Raw genomic sequence first — 16,564 nt, forward strand, 5'->3', positions numbered from 1 at the left:
ATTTGTTTAGTATAATGATTTACGAGACAGAAATCAGCACATGTTCATTGTAGTTTAAGTTACGGGTGCCCAAGCTTTGATTACGACAGAATAATAAGCAATACACATAAACAATACCATAATTATATTTTTTTGTTAGATTTGTATTTTCTTTTTGTAGTGCTTACTACAGTGAGCAGTGTTGTGTATATGACAACGATTGGCAACAATTTGGCAGGGACACCTCTGATTTAAATGCTAGATAACCTGAAATTGTACATTTTCCAATTCATTTCACAACTTAATATTTGTAAATTTGAACTACCTATATAAATATTCTAACACATTGTGAAATATAATAAAAAATTGTTTGAATACCCTCCAAAATATTTTTTAATATATGGTCACGAAATTAAAAAGTTATGAATGTCAATCGAATGTTATTTTTATTAAGCTAAGTCGTTTTAATATATAAATAACCATCGGCATATTAATTAATTAAACCTTACTCCAATATGGGATTAAGAAAACGACCTTTATACTGAATATATATAAAAGTCCGTGAGTGGCTTTCAACATAGAATATGAATTTATGCTAATACAATTTGATTATTATAGATATTTTCCTTGAAGCACTTAATGAAACATTTTCTGTAAATTAGATTATTTAAACAATTAACCAACAGATGTTACTTTTGAAATTTGTAAATATTAGATGTTATTACAATTTTTAATATACATATTCGAAATAGCTAAAACATCACGTTGACATAAATCAAGTAGCGGTTTCTATTATTTTTCATTTTTATTATAAATAAATTAGAGGTAAAAGATTTCGCATTTTAAAATACTACTTTAATCAAAGCATAGGGACAAACATTTTATGGTAATTATTCTAGTTAAATCCATGGTGGTGCGGAAGATGCTATTATTTCTCTAATACATACATACATACATATTATTTTATGCCAGAAATAATGTAAATCAATAAACTATTTTCACATGGTCCCAAGTTTCACAGCAAAACTCAAACTCTTATTTTAAAATTTACGAATACGTGCTGGTAAGTGATCGGCCAAGTTAAGTAATCGTGTTTTTTAATAAATAAAAAATACACAAATACATTGAAAAATTTAAAAGAGTTCGTCCACTCGACGACTAGTTATTACAACGTTTGTTAAAACTGATCTTACAGATTAAATTTGCGTTCGACAATCTTTATATGTCTCTGCACTGACAAATTATAAAATTCAAATGGCGTTGAATAATAATTTTTATTGAAATATCCAGAAAGTCCATGATTGAAGACGCTATAAATAGTTAAAGCTTCAGGCATGAACATATTTAAAAATTTAAGCAATAAAGAGTAGAGTAATTAATATGATGTTCTTAAATCTTTGTCGAAATGGTTGTTCCAAAATTGTAAAATGGTTGACTAGAAATTATGTAGTGATTTCAATTGCCAATTTTAAAGATTACTGCCAAAATTATATTAATAGACTAAATATTTTCTTATTGAGGTCGATTTCTTCTCAACTTTCGACGAAAAACTGAGTTTATGAATTCTATCGTGGCCGATGCTCGCTCGAAGACGAAGGTCATCCAAAACAGTCGTTGTGCCAGAAACCATTGATCCCGTGCGTGAACTGATAATGCAAGATCGTCATGTGACATATCGTGAGATAGATCCTTGGACATTTCGTCCAGAATACATTCGATGTTGCATTAACACCTGGTCGTAAAAAGGTTTGTTCTCGTTGGATCCCGCACAATTTGACAATTGTCCAAAAAAAAGGTTAGGTGGACTGACTCAAAGAAATTAAAAAAAAATACATTCGCGGTGCTTCAAAAGAAATTTATAAGATAGTCACAGGTGACGAATCATGGATCTATCTCTTTGAAGATGTAGGACGGTCAAGTCTGAGTGGTACATCACAATTTGTTTGCCTTAAGTCCTTGATGATATTCGAAAAACGAACAAGAAAAATGCGTGGTCAACGATTTTTGTCGCCAGAAGATGCTGTTGAACCGTTCAACCTTGTCTTGGAGGTGCCTTAATCGGAGTGGAAAATTGGTTTGAGTGCATGCTAAAGCATGCATTTAGCGAAACCTTATAAAGATAGCAAGAATTTATAATTCCATCAACAAATTTAAAAAGTTAACCAGTGTGTAATTTTCATTTACTGTGGTGAAATTGTGAGTTGCTCCAATAAAATTAAACATTATTCAGTCAAAATCTATTCTATTACCAAAAGCACACAACATTTTTAGACAAATACCATAGAGTACTTAACATACCAGATTGTCACCAAAAGCAACTAAGCAGCACTAGGCGTTTTGTCATATATACAAAAGCATTTCTTATATAACTTTTAACTTCAACATTTAATAGTGTTCAGATTACATCGACCTAGTAGATTTATATTTTTAAATGTTTTTAAGTCGTATATAAAATTTCAGCTTTAGTTTAGAACATTTTATTGGTCTGACAGAATTCCGTTTTGAGTAGCATAATATCCTTAGTATTAATTAATGTATCATTATTTTTCAAATTGTTTAATGTACAGGTACACAATAAAATATTTTTATCAATTATTGACAATATGAATATGATTGTTTCCAATGTATATAAATTAAAAAAATTAACAAATTATTATGTATCAGAACACAAATGAATGATATTTATTGAAATAATTCTGAACTGTTTGCTTATGACACCACTGTCGTAATACTTGGGTGTTTAACCTTCAATCGAATAAAGTAATAATAATAATTATAATCGAGCTAAGCAACTTGCAAAAACAAACGCACAACTTACTTTACTTTTATACAAATGAGTTAAGCTCATTAGTGTGCGCCACTTCATATTTTACAAGTAGTGTGCGTTTGTTTCTGCGAGATGGTCAGATCGCTTATAAGCTCAGCTGTAAGTTACGCTTTCAGCTCGCTTTACATTGTATAAGATTATTATTTATTATGTTTTTGTAATAAAAGTACCATAACATAAGAATTATATTCAATTAATCTAGATTTTATTTTTTTGTTACGCCTTTTCTTCTTTTCCGATCCTTGGCCCTTTTTTAGTGATGCAGACGCGACAAAACCAATCCTCATTATCGTTCGGTGCCACAAATATGCCTACACAAATCCTATATATAAGTTTAAAATAAATTATTATACAATTTTCTAATTCGTATTCAATGATAATTTAATGTATATATAGATTGATATTGAGGAGTTTAAATATATGGTTTTTATTAATCTATTCAGTATACTATGAAATTCTATAATGTAAACTTGGAAGCACTTACCAATGATACCAAGCATCACATCCATCACAACCAATCATTGCGGACCCGTCGTCGACTTTTGCCACATGCTGGGCAAATCCAAATGCGATAGCCTTCTGCGTCAACATAAGAGGAAGGTCTATTGGATTCAACACTTTGCGAAGACACAGATGCAGATGGTTCTTCTTCGATATTCTTTATAGATGACGAAACTGCTTTCTGACTAAAGGGGAATGATGTCGTTTTTGGTACTGCTTGCAGCAATTGCTGAGGCAATAAGACAGAACTTGCTGATAGTGTTGCCGAACAGTTTGGAGAAGCAGTCGTATCTGCTGCTGTTATCAACCAGTTGCTTTGAGCCGGATCATTTGATATCATATTTGTATTTTCCAGCATAACATCCGATGAAAGAAAAACAGACACAGGCGCAGGCGCCGTAGTCGAAACTACAGCTTGTGTTTCACCTAAAATTGGATTGAATAAAATGGATTAAGCCAAAAGTGTCCATGACCTTTAGACAATTAATGTAATTTCACGCGTTCGACGAAATACGTATAACATTAATTTACACAAAATATTACAAAACAATTTTTTTTGTTCTTTAAAATGTCAATCAAAAATACGCCAAATTGTGTTTTATTACTTTTTCTATATTAATCAATTGTGAAAGGTAAGACGGCTTCGAATTCAAAAGCACTAACAGATATTTTAGGATATCCATGGATTAAATAAAGAGACAAAAATTACAAGTCTAATGTGCATAAACGTGCAATAAAATTATGCGGTCTAAGGGCAATTCATTAAGATATAGATTATTATTGGGTTACTTATTGAAGTTCATACATTGCTTGGGTTTCGGCGGTCCAGTGACAAGTGGCGAAAACCGTGCCAATTCTGGCGAATGCTCCTTTTTTGTAGTCTTCGTTGGAATTAGAGCCAAAGCAATTGGATGTGTCGGTATCATTGATATTTGTGAATCGTGCTGACCGTCATCAAATTGATTGGGAGAAGTTGGATTTGATTTTCCACCTAGCTTAAGTGTAAGCTTTGGCACCTGGTTGGGTGACAAATCTAACTTGGGTAAGGGCAAATGATGTGTTATTGTCGCTACTTCTTGGATAGTTGTTTGGGGAATTGTCCTGAATCGGCGACTTCAACGGATCCGAGAAAAGACCAGAATTTAACGGAGTTTCTTTGTTACTGCAGTCTAGATTATCCTTCGATATTTGCATAAGAACATCCGTTTGCACCTGCTAACGAATTTAAGAAAAATGAATTATTTTTCAATTTAAAATATATCCATTATTTAAAAAAAATCAAAAGCCAAAGCTAATGCTAAATTTAGGTTATACCAAATTAATAATAATGATTGTTTTCCAAAATGAAATATAATGGCTAAATTTAAGCTGTATTTGTATTTATACCCGCTGTCCACAGGGCAGAAGGATATTATAATTTGTACCTCCAGGAAATATATGCCATTTCCGACCCTATAAAAATATACAGTACCGAACACATGTAGATACAAATTTCTCACTTCTGACTTCAAAGTGTTGAAAAATTCGCAGAAAATGTTAATTTCTTTTTTCCAATAATCTTTATTATTTGCTACTTACTGTTTTTATATATAAAAGGAACAAATTCTGAAATAGGTTTATTATATTTTGAATTATTGATTATTTTAAAAATTTAAAGTATGTGTCCACATTTGCTCGTCACTGTATATTTTTGATCATCCTTAGTAGCCAAGACGATATATCGATGTCTGTTTGTCCGTATAAACACCTAGATACTTTAGGAGATAGAGATCATCATTTTTCGACAGCACTTGTTATGTCTACACGCAGATCATAATACTAGTTTCAAATTTCTCCTTCTTTACTTTCGCCCGCAAATCGATAGTCTCAATTTATTGTACATTCAATAATAAATATAATTTTAGAAGTACATATATTAAGAAATATTTTTGTATAGACAAAAACGCCGACGTACTACGGGTCTTAAATGGCTGACAAGCTGGGATATTTTGCATTCTTTGGTATATTTTGAAGTTAGTGCTATATGAATATACCGAATATTGCCGTATGTGTATTTTAGTATTTTTGTGGTATATTTAAAATTAATGCCGCAGAGTTTTGCTTTTACTTACTATAGGTAGCGGATATCTCGCAGCCGAGCACACTTGACTTTAGGTTTCTTAATTGTTTTATATTTATATATCACTTCATCATAGAAGCTATTCGCAATCGCACACAGTTTTATGCATACATAAAAAATCAAAACTATAAAGTCTTTGATGAACTGCTTTCTTCAGCTGCTTATTTGGAAAACATTTTCGTAAAAATAACATTGTAATGTCTAAAATTGTTGTTTGCAGGAAAGGAATCACGGCTCTTCCGACTGAGAATGGGCACATTCCCAGCAATGTAATAAAATTAAATACTTTATTTTTCCAGTGAAGAATGCCACATCTCTAGGGAACGCGAGGGCTGTGATTACACTCATTTCATTTTCATTTCGTTTTTGTTTTGCGACCAAAGCCGAAATGTTCGTTAGCTGCTTCTCCAGTTGCTTAATTTTTTAATTTTTGCCCATACAAAAATATTTCTTTAATAACTTCGACAATTTTTATCTGATCGCATACTTATACTTATTATTGTATACACCTAAGATCTAGCTTTAAAATTACGCTTGTTAATCGATTTTTGTCGATTTGCGGGAAACCATTACAAATGCTGTCGAAAAAATTATAGTTCTATTTCTTATAGTCTCTGAGATCTAGGTATTCATACGGACAGACGGACATGGCAAGATCGTCTCGGCTGTTGACGCTGTTCAAGAATATATATACTTTATAGGGTCGGAAACGCCTCCTGTTACATGCATTATAATACCCTTCTGCCCTATGGGTAGCAGGTATAAATGTGAAAACCGGAGTCCCGCTGATTGACACCATTTTAAATAATTATTTAATTTTTGAAGTGTCGTATATGTTGTTTTTCTTATACACCCAAGCCATGTTCACGAGTGTTTAATTGAAAAATTGAATCCAAAACCATGAGCATTTCGTACTAGCTTCAATGGACTTACACTATGTTTGTAATATCGATATATACTACGTTGCTTGCGCAAGCAAGTGTGATTTGTCAAGTCAAAGCTAATCTTGTATGGAGAAGGCGGCAAAAATACTTTCAATAGAGATATCAGCTTGAAATGTTTTTTGCAGCTAATTAATTCCATACCAATGCTATATTTATAATATTGGCAAGTATATAAGCTTTATTTTCGCGCCAATTTAAAATATCAAATTAAAGCAGGTTATGCAACATTATTTTTGTAATTAATAATGCAATACAAAAAGATAAAAGTAAAAATAAATATTCAAAATATAATAATACATCACATTAAATAACAAAAGAATAAAGGAATTATTAATTTAAACGACGATAACGATAGTTTAAAGTAATATACAATTTATAATTAACTTATAAAAAAATTGTTAATTCAAACAAAGAGCCATTACTCAAGCAAATCGTAAACTGATTTGTCTAAAATAAATTTTTGCTTTTAAATATATTTTGTCCAGATATATAGGGGTACGTATCTAATGCGAATGTCTAAACTCTTCGGGATTATTTCGATAGCCTGATGACAGTGCTCTTAATATTGTGTCACATATATCTAATCAAGTGTACTGTTTTTGTTAAATTCCCAGGCTGTTCCCGGGCTGTGTCCATCATTGGATGATCCGCTTCCTCCAACTTTTGGTTTGTGAACGGTGAGCCCCATTTTTGTCAAAATTGTTTCTGAATTACAATTTTTAGCTTCATCTGATCTTATTTGCCATTGTTTTATTGGAAGTCTGTAAGCCATACATACATATGAAGTATTCAAAAAAGCGAATATAAGCATGCAGCGGAGATAACCCAAAAATCATAACAATCTTTATAAACTGTTCTTTCTAAGCAGATTTTTATGGCATTCACTTCGGTTGGTTTGGCATCGCAAACATAACATTTGGCTGACGACGATTGGGAAAGTGCGTTATGAGTAACATTTATAACTTCACACACTATACACAAAAACATAGAAATTTAGGGCGAGATGGAGATATTAAATGCTTGATTACATTAAGTGTAGCAAATTGTAGCAGCTTATATTCATAACTTAGAATAACGACTAAAAAATTTTCATTTTCGATGAAGGGCGTCATTGGCAAAAACAATTTTTACTACATCTGAAAATTGATTTTTTTTTAGGTTTTACAAGAACAATTAGGGTTCACGCACAAGTTTTGTTAAAAGCACACAAACAATGCAATTCAAATAAAAATTACAAAAACACAATTTATCAACATAACATATATGCTACTTTTAATACTTGTGTATAGTTTATTAAAGTATGTCTGCAGGGCTTACAACTTCGATGCACACGCTTAATATTGGCTGCACGGTTTGTGCTATCGCTTTACCTGTCATTTTTTCGCGAATGTGTGAGGCAAAACAAATAATAAAATTTAAAGCATTTTTTTATGGACAACTAGACGCCGAACATTTGAACTTAAAATTCAAACATTAATTTTTGTGGAATGAGGAATGAATGCTAGGTTTGCATATTTTTTAGTGAACTTTGTGATTCATTTATTTGTGTTTTTAAGAACAAAAAATCACGAATATTAAATTTTCCGGATTGTACTGTATGCGAAAGGATATTAATTGTTCAAACTGTGCGTGGCTATACTAACATGTAATGTCAAAACATAAAAGCTGGATTTTGGGGAGAAATGTTCAATTTTGGAACGCATTTTGAATAAGTTTAGCAAACTTTTGCGGTAGTGTCTCGTTATGCACTCATCCGCATAATTGGTGCAATTTGCATTTTTTCAGAGAATTCAGTTTCTCCTCACCGATTTGTTCTCTGTAGGGAATAGCGCGATATATTGCTTGCAACAATGTTGATTATTCTTTGCTTATTATTATTCTTCTATGTTTTATCAAATCAACACAAAATTTTCAGAGCACATCCGGACTAGGATTTATATCCTGCCAATAATGGAGCCTTTTGCTATAAAATTTCTATGATTGCTTCCTAGCCTAGTGTTGCCAGAGTCGCTTTTTCACGTCAAATCTGGCTTTTCAAATGCAATTTGTTTAAAAAAATTGCAAACTGCGGGCAGCGAGAATTCTAGCTTTTATACTCGCTACCCATAGGGTAGAAGGGTATTATAACTTTGTGCCGACAGGAAATGTATGTAACAGGTAAAAGGAGGCATCTCCGACCCTATAAAGTATATATATTCTTGATCAGCGTCAACAGCCGAGACGATCTAGCCATGTCCGTCTGTGTGTCTGTCCGTCTGTCCGTATGAACACCTAGATCTCAGAGACTACGAGAGATAGAGCTATAATTTTTTGACAGTATTTGTTATGTTTGCACGCAGACCCGCAAATCAAAAAAATCGAATAACAAGCGTAATTTTAAAGCGGAATATTTTGCTTTTATTCAAAATGGGTAGCGGGTATCTCACAGACGAGCACACTGGACTTTCTTACTTGTGTTACATTATTTTTCTATATGCCCAAATTTATGGAACAATATATGCTGAAGCTGTTCTGTCGATGCTTGCCATCACTTTTAGTGACAAATCGATTGTATAGTGTTGTAAAGCTACCTCAAAGAACACGCTAATTCTTATCGTAGCGTCACTAAAGGCAAAAGTGAATTGATCTTAAGTTCAGTGCGTTTTAATTGTTTTAAAAATGTCAAAAGACTTTAAACGAAAATGACGCCACGGACGACAGTTAAAGCAAATGTACAATCACTGCAAAGCACTCTGATTTGCGCGCCCATGATTTCACCAGAAAGCATAAAAGTGCTAGTGGCAGCTTTATGCAAACAAAAAATAGATTTTGTAACTTTGCCGGTCAAGACGATGGAGCAAGAAGCAGAGCAATGCCTTTTGTGGCCGAGCATACATTGTTGGCTTTTGAACCATTTAGGAAACCTAGTCGTTAAACACTTTAAAGACGACGTTGTTATTCGTTTGTCTACTCTTTGTTTTCTACTTAAAATGAAAATACATTTTATTCTAAATCAGGCATTTACAGTTATGGCTTGCGCAGACTTGACAAATGCTATACATATAAGCTTCCTAATAAATTCATAAAAATGATAGGAACAGGATGAACATATGAAAATAAAAATGAGGACAGTAGTAATGAAATTCCCAAAATATTGTGAATATCAGAGCAACTGCTGATCAAATTCTATACATATGTTTCAATAAAACCGACTTCGTGCGCTCTTTTTATAGCTTTTTTTTTTTTTTTTTTTTTTCAGTTTTTGTAACGTTTTTCCAGTCAAAATCAGTTTTTGTCAACACTGTTCCTAGGGTCTGTAGTAACATAACACAAAAACGCAATACTCTTCGGCCAAATGTCGAGCTCGACACACACCATTGGGAGCTGTAGCTGCTACATTATCACCAACCGTTCACGCATACCATCGACCCTAGTACACGTATTTACTGAGCCAGCATACAAAACCAAAAGTCTTACCAGCGCGTATGCAGCAAAAAATAGTTCGACCATGGGAACTGGACAAAAATATATATATTTCTTTCAAGGGAAAGCATAAATTATACATGCGTGATTAAATTATCCTTATTTGAGTTTTATTCACGCAGAAAATTTGGACATACGAAAGACATTATTTCGCTTTTTACTTCTGATCAAAACACAAGTCAGCTGTTTCAGAAGTAAGAAATGAAACGTTTGATAGCAAAAACTTGTGAAAATAGCACTAAAATGAAAATCTCGATTTTGGTCCCAAAACGAAAAAAAAGTGAATACCGGAGCACGGATATAGATCTTATTTGAAAAGACAACTTTCACATAATTCCCTTAATAAAGCGAAACAAAACTCAATATTAAGACAGACGGGACAATATTAGGCTACCAGAATGGAAGAAAAACAAGTAAGAAATTTACCCCTAGAAATCAGACCCCTAGTAAGTAGGCGTTTTTGCCCATACAAAAGTATTTCTTTAATAACTCACAATTTTTATCTGATCACAACCAAATTTGCAGGAATCATAACTAATATAGTAATTATTGTATATACCAAAATTCGCAACTCTAACTTTAAAATTACGCTTGTTATTCGATTTTTTGATTTGCGGGGCGGAAGTGAGCGTGGCAAACGTTTGAAACAAACTTGATCTGCGTGCAAACATAACAAATGCTGTCGAAAATTATAGCTCTATCTCTATCCGGTGTTTCATACGGACGGAAGGACATGGCTAGATCGTCTCGGCTGTTGACACTGATCAAGAATATATATACTTTTTACGGTTCCATCTGTTACATACATTTCCTGCCGGCACAAAGTTATAATACCCTTCTACCCTATGGGTAGCAATTTCCAAACCCGTGACTTGATTTAGACTAGAATCCTGAAAAGAAATCGCATTAAGCATTCATTTTACATTGATTTTGCTTCTGCACATCTTCCAGCTTGAGTAACAAATTTACAAATATCATTCTCTAACTACCAAAGTAGAAAAATGTTTGTCCAAGTGAAGAATAAAAATAAACGAACAAAATTCAAGCAAGCCTGAGCAAGCAAGACTTTCACCCTCTCGTATTACATACACTCTCCGCTTATACCGCTCATGCACAAGAAAACGAAGTAGCTTATCTTGGAGTACACCTCAACTCACATGGCGCAAGCACATCAAAGGCACGAAAAGTAAACTAAACTAAAACTAAAAGCTCTATTGGCTAATCAACGGACGGTCTTCTCTCAGTCTTGACTATAAGATCCTGCTATATACTATAATTCTGTACTAAACTACTTATGCTCGTATGACTGTCAGTTAAGGGAAATATCGATTTCATTCAGAGTATCTAGTCAAAACTCCGTCAAAGATGAAACAATATGCAAAGCGATATTGTCAATTATAAGGTTCGACTATTTGTTAGCCTTAAGCAAAGAGAAAATCCAGTGAATAACAAGTACATAAAAAATAGTATCTAATTTTCTAGTTTGATGTAATAAAATTTGCAATGAACTTACCAATTTATCTTTTTTTGTCCTTTTTTTGTTTCTTATCCACACTTTTAGGTTTCTCAACCATTGACATACTCTTGTCATCACCTTTATCTTTACTCTTAGTTTTCTCCTTTTTGTCTTTCTTTTTTTTTGCTCTTACCCTCCTTCGTTTTCTTTGGTTTCTTGTGCAGTTTGTGGAGCTTCAAATCACTTAAACTGTTGTTTAAATTGTTTGTTGGAGTTATCGTTATATCATCATAATTAATCGAATTAACCATATTACATACAAAGCTATGTTCAGAAGACAGACCATGAGTTTGTATGGACGACTCAGATGTAGCACCTGCCGTTAGACTAGTAACTGGTACAGTTCTTGAGGAGTATGCCAAGCCGCTATCGACACATGATAATGGTATCAGATCTGCACCGCCGGCAAGCTAAACTTGTCATTGCCCATAAAGTTAATATTGAAAGCTGATGATGAGGATGGCGGTATGACAGACAATGGACTCGAACATTCAAGTGGATTTACTTTAATTGTGCCCAATTTTTTAAATTGTTTAAAGTCGGCGGCAATAGAAGATGGGTTTGAGATTACTGAGTGTGGATGTGAGATATCAAATTTTTTGAACTGTGTAAAAATCCATCACTATTGATTTTGTCCGCTTTTTGTTGGATATTGGATTCATCATTATCATTTGAATCATCGGAAACTTCTATAGGATCTCCAAGTTTTCCTGTGGCAACTTTTGTTGTTTTCGATTTCTCCAATTTGTTAATCAATAGCTTATCATGCTGGCCCTTTGATCGAATTCCAAGGCCTTGATTAAAATGCGCACTTTTGATAAACCCTGGATGTTTTTCCAGATTTGATTTCCATACCTTCCCCTCTATTGAAGCAATCGCCGATTTGAGTTTATGTCCATCAGTAGATAAAACTGTCATTTTCATTGATTCTGGCACCAAAGGAGCCACATTGCAATAGCTGCGCTCCGTATGCGAATCACTCAGCGGAAGCATGGATATTTCGGTTGATTTTTTTCTATAAATGTAATAAATATAGTTATTTTTTAATGTATGTAAATGCATACAATTTTTAAATAATGATTTGTTAAAGTTTATATGCATTTTAACTCTTTTATGAAATACTTATACTAATAATTTGCCTACCAGTTTGTTTCAACCGGAGGACCGTTTGATTTGCATTGCACTCTCTAACCCCAAAGCCACAAACTAATATTGGTAAGAGTGTAAGTAAGGGTGGTTGGCATTCTCTGCAAGATGTGAAATCTTGCTTTAAAAAAGGGTTCGCAATTTAGAGCCCTAAACATACGATTTAGAACTTTTGCCAAAAGAAACACGACTTACAGCCAGAAGAAAAGATATCTTCACCAGTTTGCATGTACATTGGCGAGCAAAAGTGGATAATTGTTTGACACTTCTGACTTTAAGGTGATGTAAAATTCGTTAAAATATGTTAATCGATTTAATTTCTTTTTGTCAGCCAAAGCTACTAAGACCCCTAGGTAAGTAGGCGTTTTTGCCCACATAAAAGTATTTCTTTAATAACTTCGACAATTTTTATCTGATCGTAACCAAATTTAGGAATCACAACTACTATAGTTCTTATTGTATATACCAAAATTTGCGACTCTAGCTTTAAAATTACGCGTGTTATTCGATTTTTATTCTCGGGGCGGAAGTGGGCGTGGCCATAATTTGAAACAAACTTGATCTACATGCAAACATAACAAATGCTGTCGAGAAAAATTTTAGCTCTATCTCTTATAGCCTCTGAGATCTAGGAGTTCATAGGGAGATGCCTCCTTCTACCTGTTACATACATTTCCTGCGGGCACATTGTTATAATATTCTTCTACCCAAAAATTCGTTCACAGTATTATTTACCTGTCGTCGTTTCATGTAATGACGATCCGTATCCAATTGCTGATGATGACCTGCTTATTGTGTCCGGTAAGGTCATGAATGAATGCGATATTTTGTTATTTTTGTTAAAATTTGCGAGACTTGTGGGTGAAAAGATTCCGGAAGGTATAAGGCCCGGCCGAGGTGGAAAAGATAGAATAGGCAACGTGCCTATACCGGTCATATAGCCATGAACACTACTTGCTGGTGACAACAAATTCGATGAGAAATGTTTAATTGCATTCGCATTTGTAGGTGACTTTGATGATGGAATTTGATTAAATTCAGCAGACTCCTTTGTAATCGAAAGTGTTTGTGTGTTTTTATATCAACATCCATAAAAGGAAACTTCTTATTTCCTTCAAGTTCACCATTATTTTGAATTGAATTTTCACTACATACTAGATGATTATATTTGGTCTTTCGCTTTTTTTCTCTTGCTTTTCTTTAAATTTTTTAATTTCATATTTTTAGCAGTCTCATTGCCAATAGGTAAAAAGGTAATTGATTGTTCCCGATCTTCTTCGCCAATTACCTTATCTAAATTGTGTGGCAATATATTTGATAATTGTTCAGCGTGTTGTGATGGAATCGAATTTGTCGTTTCCGTTTGTATTGATAGATGAGCTGTGTTTATGGATGAATTCGCTGGTGGATATGATACTGTGGTAGTAGCATTCAATTTGTTAGACCTGATTTTTTGCCTAAAACATGCTCATTGGGAATTTTTGACCGTGCAGAAATATTTTTACACCTGGCTTACGTCCACGTTTTTAGGTATAGTAAGTTCAGTTAGACTAGATGTCAACACTGATTGAGTTGTAATTGTTTGCTCCTTCAGTGTTGTTGTTGATGTTAAATTTGATGTCACATAATTTTCGGTGAAATTCAAAGCCGGTTCTGGGGTTATAGTTGTACCAGACGGCAAATTTATGGTTGGTGAGCCATTGCCTGTATCACTTAATAAATGCGATCCCATTGTGTTTAATGCACTTGGTGAGAGAGACTTCGTTGGCTTAGACTTTGATAATTTTTAAAAATATTTAATTTATTGCGGTCTGGTTCGTTGCCAAGTTTGACATCATCGGAGAGTAAATTATTTGGTGAGTGCATCTGTTTACTTTGACCAACATCTGATGACAATATATCGGCGCTTAATGGTTCCACAGTCGACCTGCCAAACATATTCCCAACCGTTGATGATTCAATGGATAGCATTGGTATGGATTGAGAAGGCATAGAAGCTGCCATCACCACTGTATGATTGAGTCTGGCATTGGAAAATTCATCAGTATTTGCTAATGAGAGCTGCTTAGACATAAATTGTATATTTTGCTGTTGTTTCTGGCTTTTAGTTGTTTATGTCGCTTTGTTTGCTTCTTTAAGATTTTTTCTACATAAGTTCGGTCCGCTGCCGTTGTCCTGGTATCTGATGATAATGTCGATAAAATCCTGCGCGATTTAAATGCTTCACGGATTTTTAAGTCCAGCCTCATCTTCAACCTGAGATTTCGATAATCTTTGATATATTTTTAATGCTTTACGATGTGCTTTTTCTTGTGCTTTACTATTATTTAATTCCGCACCAAATAAATGTTTCTTTTGGCTCTTTGTGGGTTTGGATTGATTGCCTTGTATTGAACCAATAGCTTCTTCATCCAGATTTTTGCTTTCAGTTTTTAACTGTCGAAATTTCATGTAAAAGAAATATGTCTTCAGTTAGGGGTTTGCGTTCCACAATAGCATTGTCTTTTGCTGCTTGATTCTTTTCGTTAAGCTGATTTTCTAATGTAATAGGTTTTTGTATCTAGAATAACTAGGGGCGACAAAATAGGCGGAGCGTCTAAGCCTTTTAATTTTTCTGCAAAAATATTATATTATGTAAAAAAGGAAACAGTTAAAATTTTAGTCTTACCAATAATAGGAGGAATAAAGGCTTCTGGCATCTTTCCTTCTATGGCCGGTGAAATAAAACCTCCAGTTGTCATTACAACGCTGTTGATTGTCCGCACTGCATGACCATCAATGCTATCAGTGTTATCTACGGTTGGTTGCTTTAATGATATCGATGATTCCATTTGCCTGCACCAATTATGCATGTTCGGAGCGCCTTGCTCTCCTTCCGCTGATAACAAATTATCTGCACATTTTTGCTGATAATTGAGGGATAAATGATCGATTTCAGACGGATTATGGCATGCAGAAGAGGATACTGAAATTCGTCCCGAAGAGGGCAGCACGGCAGGAAGATATTCAAATATGTGAACTGGTCGTGTCAGAGTCTCTGCGCTACCAGGTTTAAGAAAATTCATATTTGAGTTTCTCTTTACTGGATATTCGGGGACTTCTCTAACGAATGGTACTGGCTCAACATTTCCCACATAATCGAGTAATTCGTGAATATCGATTGCAAGATTGCCAAAGCACAGCTGAACGTCCTTAATACTTGGTTCAATACGATTTGCTTTATGGGAACGAGAATTAAATATGCACACGCGAATTAATAATACATGTACATCACTACAAAAATGTTATGTATGTATGTATGTATAAGTATATCAATCTGGCTATGTGTACTTACCATGTTCAACTTGACTGTGTAGATCACGAGACAGTTCTTTCACAAACCGTAATAATATATCTTCTAATAACTCCAAAGAAGCATTTTGAGTATTGCTGTACCCAATAGTTTGGGCTATTTCTGCTATTACAATGCGTAAAATATCAGACGAATATATCTCCGCCATAACTGCAGGAATTGCAATTGAATTGTTTCTGTGAACTAACTACTTCTGGGGATGAGCAAAACCTCAATACATCGATTATATTGCAATATGTTGTTACAGCATGCCAGTGATGCCAGATTAACTTATAGCCTATTTCCACTGTACTCAGTTTATCTACGTTTGTCAAAGTCCCGTTTTGGTGTTTCCATTGGCACGAACCGAAAAGTATAGGCAACGGTAAATTTCTCAATGTGGTCGCTCTGAAATGTCAGCTGTTCAAATGTAAAATGGAAAATTTTGTTAAATTGCAAGATTTTGATGAGGATTTTAAAGAAATGGAGGAAGTATAGGCCATTGCCAATAGTAAAGAATCGCCATCAGTTTGGGCTTATGTAAGTAGAATTGCTGGCAGCAATGTAATATTTACATAAATACATTTACTTTTAGCAACGGTATGGGTGTTTTTGGGAGCGCGATATTCCTGGAAACAGCTAATCTTTTTAAAGATAATTTTCAAATTAATAAGAAGGAGTTTGGCATCCTTGTGGAGCGCCTTCGTGGATTGGCTAAAAAATACACTACATATCTCCT

The 16,564-nt window shown here is 33.9% G+C and overlaps 2 protein-coding genes and 1 pseudogene across 2 annotated transcripts; all 3 read right to left on the reverse strand.

Annotated features, from left to right (window-relative positions):
- Window positions 1-24: 24 nt before the first annotated feature.
- On the reverse strand, window positions 25-12,380 carry LOC133846986 (transcription initiation factor TFIID subunit 3-like). The gene is given in 6 exon segments (XM_062281691.1): window positions 25-3,052; window positions 3,054-3,128; window positions 3,291-3,349; window positions 3,351-3,733; window positions 4,113-4,522; window positions 11,346-12,380. Coding segments are annotated over 5 exon segments (744 nt in total). The 5' UTR covers window positions 4,234-4,522; window positions 11,346-12,380; the 3' UTR covers window positions 25-2,946.
- A 1,154-nt stretch (window positions 12,381-13,534) lies between these two features.
- On the reverse strand, window positions 13,535-14,945 carry LOC133846984 (uncharacterized; annotated as a pseudogene).
- On the reverse strand, window positions 14,811-16,036 carry LOC133846985 (transcription initiation factor TFIID subunit 3-like). Its single transcript, XM_062281690.1, has 3 exons — window positions 15,829-16,036; window positions 15,163-15,711; window positions 14,811-15,108 (listed from the first exon to the last, which is right to left on the reverse strand). The coding sequence occupies exons 1-3, from the start codon at window positions 15,992-15,994 to the stop codon at window positions 15,020-15,022; spliced, it is 804 nt and encodes a 267-aa protein (XP_062137674.1). The 5' UTR covers window positions 15,995-16,036; the 3' UTR covers window positions 14,811-15,019.
- Window positions 16,037-16,564: the final 528 nt, after the last annotated feature.

This window comes from Drosophila sulfurigaster, chromosome 4 (genome assembly GCF_023558435.1).
Source record: "Drosophila sulfurigaster albostrigata strain 15112-1811.04 chromosome 4, ASM2355843v2, whole genome shotgun sequence".
Taxonomy (NCBI): Eukaryota; Metazoa; Arthropoda; class Insecta; order Diptera; family Drosophilidae; genus Drosophila; species Drosophila sulfurigaster.

Bases quoted from the DNA above. Each gene is read 5' to 3' on its own strand.
- LOC133846985 (XM_062281690.1), bottom strand. From the start codon at position 15,994: ATGGCGGAGATATATTCGTCTGATATTTTACGCATTGTAATAGCAGAA. The intron at 15,712-15,828 runs GTAAGTACACAT...GTTCCCATAAAG, and splicing joins ACACAGTCAAGTTGAACATG to CAAATCGTATTGAACCAAGT. The intron at 15,109-15,162 runs GTAAGACTAAAA...ATATTTTTGCAG, and splicing joins CTTTATTCCTCCTATTATTG to AAAAATTAAAAGGCTTAGAC.